This window comes from Phalangium opilio, unplaced genomic scaffold, assembly GCF_054372755.1.
Source record: "Phalangium opilio isolate 3A_F unplaced genomic scaffold, DU_Popi_V2 ptg000013l_1, whole genome shotgun sequence".
NCBI classification, from domain to species: domain Eukaryota; kingdom Metazoa; phylum Arthropoda; class Arachnida; order Opiliones; family Phalangiidae; genus Phalangium; species Phalangium opilio.
The window spans coordinates 13,596,297-13,609,056 of record NW_028324148.1 but is presented as its reverse complement, the minus strand read 5'-3'; the positions used below and the strand labels follow the sequence as shown (position 1 = coordinate 13,609,056).

Below are 12,760 nucleotides of genomic sequence, written 5' to 3'. Positions count from 1 at the left end.
ACAGTCACAGAAATGGCTCCTCTACTTGAGTTCTCACACCACCATCTTCTGGTCTTTGTCCATCCCACACGGACACCAGTCTGTACTTACTGGCTTCTAATCACCACCATCTTTTGATCTTCGTCCATCCCACATGGACACCAGTCTGTACATACTGGCTTCTAATCACCACCAACTTCTGGTCTTGGTCCATTCCACTTGGACACCAGTCTGTACATACTGGCTTCTAATCACCACCATCTTCTGGTCTTCGTCCATCCCACTTGGACACCAGTCTGTACATTCTGTCTTCTAAACACCACCATCTACTGGTCTTCCGTCTATTCCACATAGACACCAATCTGTCTCATTGGCTTCTACTCCATTATCATCGTTTGGTTTTAGGATATACGCGGCGATCAGCTAGGGTTACGAGAAACGTCTAGCCTCCCTAAGGTGGGATCGCCACCAAAGGTTTTCGCAATTGCGCTTTTTCCTTACTATTATAATGGAAACGAATTGTATATATACCCCAAAATTTGAAGAAAGCGGGCAAGAAGGGTACCCTTCACTTTAAACGTCAATATTAGCGAAGTTTGAGATGATAATAGGTATAACTTTATTTTAAACGATTTAACTATTATTAATGTTAATTATTGAAGATTAAAATAATTAAAAATAATTATATTTATTTAAATATTAAAGATAATCTTGTTTCTCAACTCAAAATTAATACGGAAAGAGTTAAAAAGCAGTCTATGTTTTTGTCTGTGTGTGTCGGTCCATTGTTACACTAGTGCGTCGCGTTCGCAGTTAGCCTTGTGTTGATGTGTTAAGAAATCATACAGAACCTTAATATTCCCTTTTTCCATAATATAAAGTGAATATGTGGAAGTATTTTTCGTAATTATGATGCATTTAGTACTTTTGTAGCTTTAAAGCTCTGTTTCATTTTGATATTCCAAAGATTTTTTTTAATATTGTTATTTGAAATGGCTGTTTATATATTATTTAAGCTATACTACATCTGTATATAGAATAAGTCTTGGTTTAGTGATTTCATGAAGAAAGCTAAGACCTAGACTCCGGCGGGTAAATTAAGTATCATCCGCAATAGGCTTAGTGAAACAAAGAGTAAATAATTGAGGCCTGAGGTTAAGTAAACTTTGGGCTTTGATTTTCGTGTCTGAAATGAAGAGACATCAACGGTTCAGAGTGAGCCGAAAGTTAAATACACTATTAAATAATAAGGTTAAGGTTTTATAATAGAAGAAAAGATCATGGTGGCAATTAGGTTAGTAAAAGGGCTAATGGTAAACGGGTAGTAGCTACAGACTTTTTATTCTCTTTATGGTGCGCATTGACTATCAGTGCGTCTAGCTACAATTTAGCTGTGGTGTTATTTAACGTTAACATTCATGTTGGCAAACTAAGAATATTGTTGAGGTGAGACGAGACGATAGTGTTTACACTGCAAACCAGTTGTGAATGTAGCTATCAGAATATACGGTAAACAGCTGAAGCGTAGACTTCATTTCCTGATCTTTTCCCCATTGACTGATTTCCATGTGTCCAAGATTTATCCTTATTGGATGTAAAATGTCGTCTGCTTTACTGTACATTCGCTATGCTTGGAATACTGCTTCAATATTTCGTAAATTTTTACTTCAAAAAAGAGAAATAATTCCATATCTAGGTAAATAAGTTTGTAGTAGTAGACCTCTTGACTCGGAGAGGTAATATTTTGGTTTTCCCAACTTGTAGTATTGTTTAATATTGACTAAAGGTTTCTTAAAACTGGTTTCCATTGTCAATTAACGAGACTTTGAAATGAAATTCTTTGAAAACGTTATCATTCTGTGCCATTCACCGCGTATAAGATTTTTAGTGTGGATGTAGACATTAGAAGTAAACTAATAGTTACAAGTATGTCAGAAAGTTGTAAGTGAACGCTATACGTTATTTCTTATGGAATTTAACAATGTCTTTGATGAGCCCAAAGTACCCAAACTATCGTTGGAGCAGAGTTTGACATAAAAGCATCTTTTCCGTAATTTTTCTGCCTTGCTTAAAATTGGGTGCAGGAAGGAGAACAGCTAGCTTCGGATGAAATAATAAAGAAATTTTAAGTTTTTTTACTCGATTTAGGGTATAATTCAAAGCTGTAATTAGGGTTAAGTGCAGTTAATGTGGGTCAAATACACTCGCGTAGGTTAATGCTAATCTACAATTAAATATGTAATAATATAGCCTAATATTATATACAAACATACGCGCATTAATATGGTTTCATTGTAAAGCCACGGTCAATTATACTTAATTACTAACATAGAAATACTAATCTACAATAAAATGTATAATATTATGGACTAATTTCACATAAATATAGTTTTAAGGATTGTGATTTCGTTGTGAAGGAAGGCCTAGTCTACGAAATTTTGCCGTTAGGGTCACCCTTTTTAAAGGTGGAGTATTTTACAGATGACCTTTTAAATCTAATTAAGGGGTCACCCGTAAATCATTCCAATCATAAAGTGAAAACGGTGGCTCTTAGGGCAAAATGTCATACAATATTTTCGACTCAAAATAGACCAGTGAACATCCCCCTTAATTTCTTATAGACCCTTCAGCAACAACCTGTATGCTATTTAATATTATAAGTATGACACTACCTATACTTCTTAATGTTAGAAACTTACAGCTCGAGCTAGTTCAAAAACCACAAGCGAGAATTGAGGTCCTACACTCGGTGGTTAATTTTGCAGCTAGGACTTCCATCTAGGTCCTATTTAGTCTGAACTTACTAAGCCTTTGACAGCAGCGCCTCACCAGGCGTATGTCGCTTTACCTCGAATCTATGACGAGCACCTACGTCACTTCATGACAAGCTCCAGTTTGTTACCAGTGACAGACTTATGGAACATATCTTATGAACTTATGATATTATCTCTACGTATTGTTTACCTTTGTTAAAATTCAAACGGCATACGCCTCAAAATATTTGATATTAAGAAAATTTAAATTTTTATGGCTTTTGGTGCCTGGTAATAATGGAAAACAAAGACTTGGTATTATCGATCAAAAATGATCACTGTTTTCCTTATCTTTAAGACTATAACTATTATTTACTTTAAAAGTTATTTTCAATTGAAACTTAATTTTCCCCAAAAACCAAGGGTGAACCCAATTTGAAATAAAATATTTTATTATTAACATTTTAATTTGATAATTTTCCATAAACATTGTTTGTTTTATGGTCCATTAAATCGATGTAATTTTAAATACGCTAACTAGAAATAAAATAACATAAAAGTCGAAGCAAACTGGTTTAACCTTTTATTGTATTCGATTCGTTTCAAATATTAATATTATTAATTTTAAAGATAAAAACCAATGATATTAACCCATTTCTTAAATTCCGTACATTTATCGTAATCCACAATAATTAACGATAATTATCGATGATTTTATCGTAATTCGCTTTGGGCGTATGTCAAATTCGCAACGATTTAGGGCAAATATTCGCTAATATGATAAAAATTATTTTTTTTGATAATATAAAATAAAAAAATAGCTGCACTATATTTTTCTAAATTTCTTATATAATTTTAAAATACAAAATTTTAAATTTGGAAAAATTTTCATTTTGTATTAAAATATTTAAAAATCACGTTAAAACTTTTGCCAATTGAGTAAATGTTTTTGCAAATTAATTTAGTTAATAGACAACATTATGAAGTATTCCAATATTTAAAATTCTACCCTTTATATTTTTCATACAATTTTAAAATACAAATTTTGAACTTACGAATTTTTTTTGGAAATTTTTCCATTTTGTATTAAAAAAATTTACAAATCACGTTAAAATTTTTGCCAATTCGGCAAATGTTTTTGCAAATTCATTTAGTTAATAGACAACATTACGAAGTATTCAAATATTTAAAATTCTACCCTTTATATTTTTCATACAATTTAAAAATACAAATTTGGAACTTACGAATCTTTTTTTTGCAAATTTTTCCATTTTGTATTAAAAAAATTTACAAATCACGTTAAAATTTTTGCTAATTGAGTAAATTTTTTGCAAATTCATTTAGTAATTAGACAACATAACGACTTATAAAAGTTTAAAATTGAACTATTTAACGTTTAATCAAAAATTAAAATGAAGTTTTAAAGAATTTTCAATATGCCATACCTTTGGGTTATTAGCTTTATTAACAAGATAATTACAAGTACCCTAGGGCTAAAAATTACCATTTAAAGATAATTATATAATATGAAACAGAATTAATTTCAACAGTTTATAGTTGACACAATTAAGCTTCTACAATTTATGGCTGTTAATAGATATTTAATTATTATATAAAAATATGTATTCAATTTTATGGCGTTTTTTTAACTTAATAACAGTTGATCAGTAATTAACCTTGGTAACTGTATCCAACTCCCCCACGTCGAGCACTTGGGTCGTACGCGGTTCCATCGTCAGGGATTCTTTTGTATAACAATCTATCAGCGTAGGATTCTGGGTTTAGTCGAGCGTAGCCTGCTGGTGCCGCTGCTACGTAACCTTGTTGAATAGCGGGGCTTGCCACTCTATAACCGTTACCGTATCCTTGACCAACAGTTGGTCGTACTACTCCATACCCTTGTCCGATTGGACTTAAACGTCGGTATCCATAAGCTTGATGGCCGACTTGCGCAATTGTCGCGACGACAATGCTCAGCAAAGTAACTTGAATAAACTGTAATGAAATGAGTTGATGGATTAATTTCAAACATCTTTTGTTGAATTATGATTGTAAAGATTATTTCATAGTACCATCAGATTGTTAATTGGGCTATTTTGAGTCAAAAATGTAACTTTTGTGACGTTTTTCAACAAGGGACACCGTTTACAATTTATGATTCGAGTATTTTAGGGATGGCCAATTAAATTTAAGTTAAAAACTGAAAGACAGTGCTAAGGGTGTTCCTTGTGGTAAAATGTCATAGTACAAGTTCGGTTAAAAATAACCAATAAAATATTTTCGGTTAAAAATAGCCTAAAGAGCGTTTTCGAATCGAAATCGTTCATAGAACATTTACGAATCAAAATAGCCAAAAGAACATTATCAAATCAAAATAGCCAATAGAACATTATCGAATGAAAATAGCCAATAGAACATTATCGAATCAACATATCCAATAGAACATTTTCAAATCGAAACAGCCAATAGAACATTTTCGAATCAAAATAGCCAATAGAACATTTTCGAATCAAAATAGCCAATAGAACATTTTCGAATCAAAATAGCCAATAGAACAGTATCGAATCGAAATAATCCATAGAACATTTTCGAATCAAAATAGCCAATAGAACATTTTCGAATCAAAATAGCCAATAGAACATTATCGAATCAACATATCAAATAGAACATTTTCGAATCGAAACAGCCAATAGAACATTTTCGAATCAAAATAGCCAATAGAACGTTTTCGAATCAAAATAGCCAATAGAACATTTTCGAATCAAAATAGCCAAGAGAACAGTATCGAATCGAAATAGTCCATAGAACATTTTCGAATCAAAATAGCCAATAGAACATTTTCGAATCAAAATAGCCAATAGAACATTTTCGAATCAAAATAGCCAAGAGAACAGTATCGAATCGAAATAGTCCATAGAACATTTTCGAATCAAAATAGCCAATAGAACATTTTCGAATCAAAATAGCCAATAGAACATTTTCGAATCAAAATAGCCAATAGAACAGTATCGAATCGAAATAATCCATAGAACATTTTCGAATCAAAATAGCCAATAGAACATTTTCGAATCGAAATAGTCCATAGAACATTTTCGAATCAAAATAGTTATGTAACACAATGTATTAACAATAAGTATGACAATTACAATAGCAGTAAAAGTAAAATTCTTAAGCAATTAAGATTTTATCCCCTAGCATAGAGTTTTTTACGTGAAAATCTGAACGTTACCAAATTCCCGGCAGTAATTAAACTATTTTACTCATTTGTTATTTATACATATTAACTCCACCTCAAAAAGAATTGATTACTTCCTCCAAAGCTAGTTTTGAATGGCAAAAATTAACAAGTTTGTGGGCGGAAATCATGTTTACTCTGAATCACACCTTAATTGTAACGTATTTCATTGAGTTTCATATTTTTACTATTTTTAAATTTTTTATGGTTCTTTTGCACTTTTTAATTTATCGACTTTTAAAATTCCTTAGCTTAAAGTTTGAAAGGAAATATGACGATATATTACGTCATTAATTTTATATTGAAGCCAAGTTAATATTTCAAAATAATTAAGAAAAAAAAATTCCCAATACGAGGAAATCTACGGTAATGTTTCTATGCGGTTTCTCTCTAATCTGGGTTAAAAGTAATGGCTTAAGTTTTTTTCTTTCATATTAAAAATTGTTCAAACTTACATTATATAAAGTAAATTATACAAAATATTATTTAGACTATGTCAGTTATTTGTAAAATATATTCAATGACTACTAACAACTTTATCTCTTTAACCTTTTGACCTGATTTGAAAGCCAAGAAGATCTCAGACTAGATAAGCTCTAAGAAAATCAGTGGCATGCGTCAATCTTGTAAAAAGGCAATCAGATAAGTCACTGAAATGTAAATATTCTGATATTCTGTTTATAAATATATGTGTTACACTATTTAACTATAATGTCTAATATCAGATCCTCTATTTTTGCTGTTTTGTACACTGTACAGCTACGTTTAGTACCTAAGAATGTTTTTCTAACAGTGATTCAAGATGCTTAAATTGTTATTTAAGTTCTTCAATATTAAAACCTTAATTTCTTCAGAAATCCCTCCCTACGTCATTTAACATAATGAAGGCTTCATTTCTGACGTCATTATAACTGTAATTTCATTGGTTATCAGGCTCGTAAGGTGCAAGGCAAAGCGAGAAAGATTATTCGCTAGGTAAAATTCGTCATACCTAATGGCTCTTCCCATAAAATCCATCTAGGTACTTTGAATGAAAATGGCTACACAATAATTCCTAGTAGCGGTATGTATCCCTGATATCAGTATCAGAGCATGGGACTAAGGTCCATCTGTGTCAGCTTAAATTTTCTACAAGATGGGAACTAACGCGGAAGAATAACATATACTAAATCCAACATACAAAAACTAGTTATTTGACAATTCAAGTTGAGATAGATTGTAAATTATTTCGGTGTAGCTAGTTTAAAAATGTTTTGAATTTATATAAGCTTTCTAAAATAAATTGAAATGACCTTTTCAATTAAAAACCGGAATGAAAGGTGTTAATTTCGAACACAATGAAACTCGTAATGCTCCGTTTAATCTCTGTCTAGGCGTATCTAATTTTGACTTTCATACTTAATTTTAACGCCTGTTTTTTGGTCCAATTTGACACGCGTCAAAGATTCCGAAAAATCAAAGCGCGGTTTTAATTTTTCGTTGATTTGAAATATAAAGCGTATCCCTTACGATTTATATAAGGTTAAAATTTGTTTTTAACCTTATATAAACGTTTTGTTTTTTATTTATGAATATTTTAGAAATGATAAAATTTAAGTAATAATGAATTTATATTTAATCAATTTTAGAAATTAATGAATTTAAGTTATAATTAAATTATACTTCATCAATTTTAGAAATTAATGTTTTAATAATAAGTTATTTTTCTTAATTTTAGAAATTAGTGTTTTAATTATAAATTATCATTTTTACTTAATTTTAGAAATAAATTTTTTAACTATAAAATATTAATTTTTCCTTACTTTTTGAAATTGTTTTATTTATTATTTTTTCTTCATTTTAAAATTTATACAATGATATATAAATTATTATCACTATCAATTTTTTGAAATTCGTGCATTTTTAATAAATTTATATTAGTTTAAATTTAGTTTTGAAATAAATGGATTAATTATAAATTTTAATCAGTTCATATTTGTGAAGTTAACGAAACTATAGTCAGTTCAAATATTTTAACAATGAATTAGAAAATTATTAATTTATTATAAATTATATTCGTTTTACACTCATTTAACAGCTTTGTGAATTTAATTAAATTATACTATGATTAATTATATTAATGAAATAAAATCACGCAACGTAAATTAATAAATTAAAACCATAACCAATAAATATTCAATTCCAAACTTATAATAGGTTTGTATCCCACCATATTTAAATCCGATTAAAATATTGAATTATAAATTACAATTAAAATTAATCGTAAATTAAAATTAATATTTATTTTGATTAACAAATTAATTAGGTTAAATTCGGATTAAGTTATTATGTAATTGAAAAACAAACTCGCGTAAAGAGAAAAGCATAGAAAGTATATAGGAAAGAAATGAACGTCTTACCAGAGCTTTCATTTTTGGCTGAATGTTCACATTTCCCGTGAAACTAGTTTCCTTTTTAACTTTCGTTTTCTTTGGGTAGCCTCGTTTTATACAAGGCAGTGCCAGTCTGCCCCGTTATGGGTGTCACCATAACCGAATGGCCTTCAAAACATACCTGCTTTCCTTTTTGAATTTACTATAGTAAAAACTCTGAAGTTTTATAACAACCAAAAGTACGACGCTAACAATACGAACGCAAATAGAGTGCTATTAATATCAACGTAAATAATAATTAAAAAGTTAATTCAATGGTACTCTCTCTGAAGAAATGAAATTACCGTAATTTACTCCCGAAAAATTTAATTTCCATTTTTTATAAATATTTACTTTACTTGGATAAATGAAATTATCGTTGCTTGAAAAAAATAATTTACTTGGTAAAAATTAATCTACCTTTTTTATTTTTAATTTATTTGGAGAAATTAAATTACCATTTTCTAGTTTGAATCTGCTTGGGAAAAATCCAATTACCTTTTTTTTTAATTTAAAACTACTTGGAAAAAATTGAACTACCAGTTTTTATTTTAATTTGCCGGGGAAAAATTAAATTACCGTATTTTAAAAAAAGGCAGTTTACTTGGTAAAAAATTGATTACCGTTTTCCAAAAACATTATTTACTTTGATAAAATAAATTACAATTTCTTTCAAGTTTAATTTACTTTGGAAAAAATGTTTTACAATTATTTAAAAAGTTTAATTTACTTGGAAAAAATAAATTGCAGTTATTTGAAATATTTCATTTATTTGGGAAAAATTACATTATCGTAATTTTAAATTTTCAATTTACCAGGAAAAAAAATAAATTATAATTTTTCTGAACTTTAAATTAAGTAAAAATTACGTTGTAATATAATTTTTAAAATACAGCGTCTCTAGTTCTCTCCGTAAAATTAAATGGTTTTTAATGATTTTGACAAAATTCATCAAAATAGAAATCAAAAAAAAAAAAAAATTCATTACAAAATAAAAACTTAATTAACGACCTCGGCTTGGAATTACGGAGCTAGAACTAATTAGACAACCCTATTAAAAATAGGACAACGTTTGCGGTGCAGCTCTTAATCGTTTCTAATTAACTCTGCCTCATTATCGATCAATAATCGATAAGAAATCGATATTTCTTGACTGTGGAAACATTTTATTGTCGTCGCACTTATGTCAATGATGTTACCTATGGCGAATTTATTTGGTCCGTAATCTGCGTGGCCCTGTACAATTTTATCGTTGAATGACAGTTTTTGATTATTTTATTTTCAACCTACTCTGAACAAGAACTTTGTTGATTTTTGCTTGTGTTGATTTCAATATTAAAAAGAAATAAATAAGGTTTCAAAATTTAGATTTTCTAGGTTTAGAATTTTTATTTTTATTTTGAAGTTAAGAAAAGAAAAAGTATGAATAGCATTATAATCATAGGCTTTCAAAAAGTTGCACGAATGTTAAGGGCTTGAATAAGTTGACTCGGCTATTCCAGGACAGCAATTATTTTTGTATTGGAGAGTTTATAGACACTAGATGCAAATGCAAAAATCTAAATAACAGATGGTGATTCAATGTTGCGGTTAATGAAAGCCTTAATTCCGTAGTGAACTGAATGGTCATCGTCGCCAGGTCTTGCTTTACCTTGAGCTTAATTGACCAATCAGCTCTGTGCTTTAATATTACCATAAATATATAATCTACCATTAAGTTTCCATATCTGAATGAGATCTATATAGGACCAGTCTGTTTCCTGCTGCCTATAATCTGTCTCATTCCAACCTCGTTTTAAAACATATGAAAGCCTCCCTTTAGTGCCCCCAAAATGACTATAAATGAGCATCATCGCTAAAACACCATGGTCAAAACTTTTTTTTCAAAATGTAACAATGCCATTAGCATAAGGGGTGGAAAGGTACCACGTGAATCGGCTAAAATCATAGCTTGGAACTAGAAGGAGAAAAAAGCCTATGATATATCTCTTGCATTTATTAAGGGGGCCAGGAGACGTTCCACCATATATCTAATGATGGACACTTAAAGAGGAATAAACGCTTATGATATTACGTTTTCGTTTTTAATTAATTTCCAAAGAAAATAATGAATTGGGGTTTTGAGAATTCGGTGCATTAAAGCATTGTTGTTTCTTGGAGACTATCATAGATTTTGCTAAATGTATTTCTGTTTACTTTTGTTTTCCTCTGACATAACCCTTGAGTATATTTTTTTGTGTTTGGTTCAGAGGCAACGCAAAACCCTGACTATCTCTGGAGGTGACATACTTCATTATAATGCCCTAGAAAAGTTCAGGAAATATATAGCAATAGCCGAGTCCAGAACCTACAAGGAGAGATTAACGGTGAACGTAGCATATCGATCGCAGCACGCTCCGACTCCAAGTCGAGTTGCAAGCAAGAGCAGCTCTTCTGTGCCGTCGATTTTGCAGAGCTTCGGTGGTCTAGTGGCAGAATATTCGCCTCCCAAGCGAATGACCCGGGTTCGATTCCCGGTCGAAGCACAAGTTGACTTTTACATGTTGGTATTGAACATGATCAATCGTTCATGTTAAATTTTATGAAACATATCAGTTAGGCCTACAAATTTCCAGAATTTCTACAGGGAGCTTTGCTCCGGTTGATAGGTGGCATACTCGTAGATGATCATTGCCTCACAGCAGAGTAATTTTTAGTATCGTCTATTGTGGTAAAAAATAGGCTTTATATCAACTTGTGGGATGAGAAACGTTTCCATCCAGGATCTTATTAATTTGTTCGTCTACCAGCTTTGTTGTCCGGTGCCAGAATGGTGCGAAAGTTTTTGTTCAGTGAATAAACTCGTATCTTTGCACAAATATGAAACAGTCGAGTCTTTAGGTATATAACTGTTCTGTCAATCAACTGAAACTTTAGCAGTAATCTGATAAGAGACACAATTAATTTCTGATGAGTATGACATTTCTTCCAACAGACGAGTCTCATTTATAGGGTAAAAAATTTACTACTTTTATTTGGTTACCAATAATTAAGGGGCCCATAATTGTTAAAAACAATATCCTTGCGACGCCACTGGAGTTTAGTTATTTATAAAATAATGACAAGTAACACGAATCACGACTTGCCTGTCAGGTTGACAAAGATTAACTACTAAATTATTGAACACCTTGCCGAAGAAACATAAACAATGAGCAACTCTCTACGAAGTACAATACAGAAGCAAATAAAAAACGAAGTACAAATTGCCATTCTTTGTCAAATTTTGGCAATACTCAATTAAGTGTGATAAACAATGAAAACGTTTCAAAAATGCTAAAATTCCCTTGCCAAATCAACACACAAGATATTTGAGTAATGCATTGCGCCAATCAGAAATTCAAGATGTATTTTGAACAAGGTATTCGTCAATAAGTTAAGTGGCGGATGTTTGTGAATGTTTGCATGACTCACCAGTTTTTCATTTACTTTATATCATAAGCATAAGATATGTTCCATAAGTTTTTCACTGCTTACTGAGAGCTTGTCATGAAGTGACGTAAGAGAAACGTCATAGATTCTCGTAAAGCGACGCCAGGACGAGACTGAGAGGTAGTTCGAGAACGACGCGAGAAGCGACTACACGCGTCGGTTTTACAGTCCATCTTCTTATTTAGTCTGCTATATTAAGCCTTTGACAGCGCCTCACCAGGCGTCGTTTTACGAGATACTATGACGTTTCACCTACATCAATCACTTCATGACAACAAACTTAACACTATGAACTTATGGTTATAAGAAACCTGCATTTGATTAAAACTATCAATTTCTTAAATATTACTCCCGCGGGACAGATAGCTACTATACAACGGGATTCTTATAAAATATTTATTAGCTCTTGATTATAACGTGCAGAGAAAACCACTCCCTCTCTCTTTCTTCGCATTCACGATTCAATTTAAGCCTTTAGCAATCGAACTATTTCTTTGTTTTGGTCAAAAAAGACATATACCTTAAAAGTATTGTGTTTATCATAGAACCGTTCGTATTTTCATCATTAAGCTTCAGTTACAGTTCTTACTTAGTCTAGTATAACCATTGATTTGGAATAGTTTCATAAACACAAATCCAAGGGAAATACGTTGGCTTTAAAAAGGTATTTGACTGCAATAAATAATTTCGGAAATTCAGTTTCAACGAGCACTTAAAGTTAACTTTGGTCGAGATTGAGATTTGGCACTCTTTAAAAATTTGTTTTGGTACAATTTGAAGGCACTGCAATGCACCACAGATAGATTTCAGTGTGGAGTGCACGACCTTCACTTTTCAAACTGAAACTTTGAAAGAAGAATCTTTCATATGCAATCTGATAAGTGTGCTGTAAATTAAGGTGAATATTCTTTGAA

General features: G+C 31.0%; 1 protein-coding gene and 1 non-coding gene across 2 annotated transcripts; one reads left to right on the top strand and one right to left on the bottom strand.

Annotated features, from left to right (window-relative positions):
* Positions 1-3,292: 3,292 nt before the first annotated feature.
* Positions 3,293-8,506, bottom strand: LOC149709331 (uncharacterized). The gene is made up of 2 exons (XM_089864676.1): positions 8,367-8,506; positions 3,293-4,727 (listed from the first exon to the last, which is right to left on the bottom strand). Exons 1-2 carry the CDS (start codon positions 8,376-8,378, stop codon positions 4,404-4,406), a joined length of 336 nt encoding a protein of 111 aa, XP_089720802.1. The 5' UTR covers positions 8,379-8,506; the 3' UTR covers positions 3,293-4,403.
* Positions 8,507-10,832: 2,326 nt separating this feature from the next.
* TRNAG-CCC (transfer RNA glycine (anticodon CCC)) lies at positions 10,833-10,903 on the top strand. The gene has a single exon. It is a non-coding gene; the product is annotated as a tRNA-Gly (tRNA).
* The last annotated feature ends 1,857 nt before the right edge of the window (positions 10,904-12,760 follow it).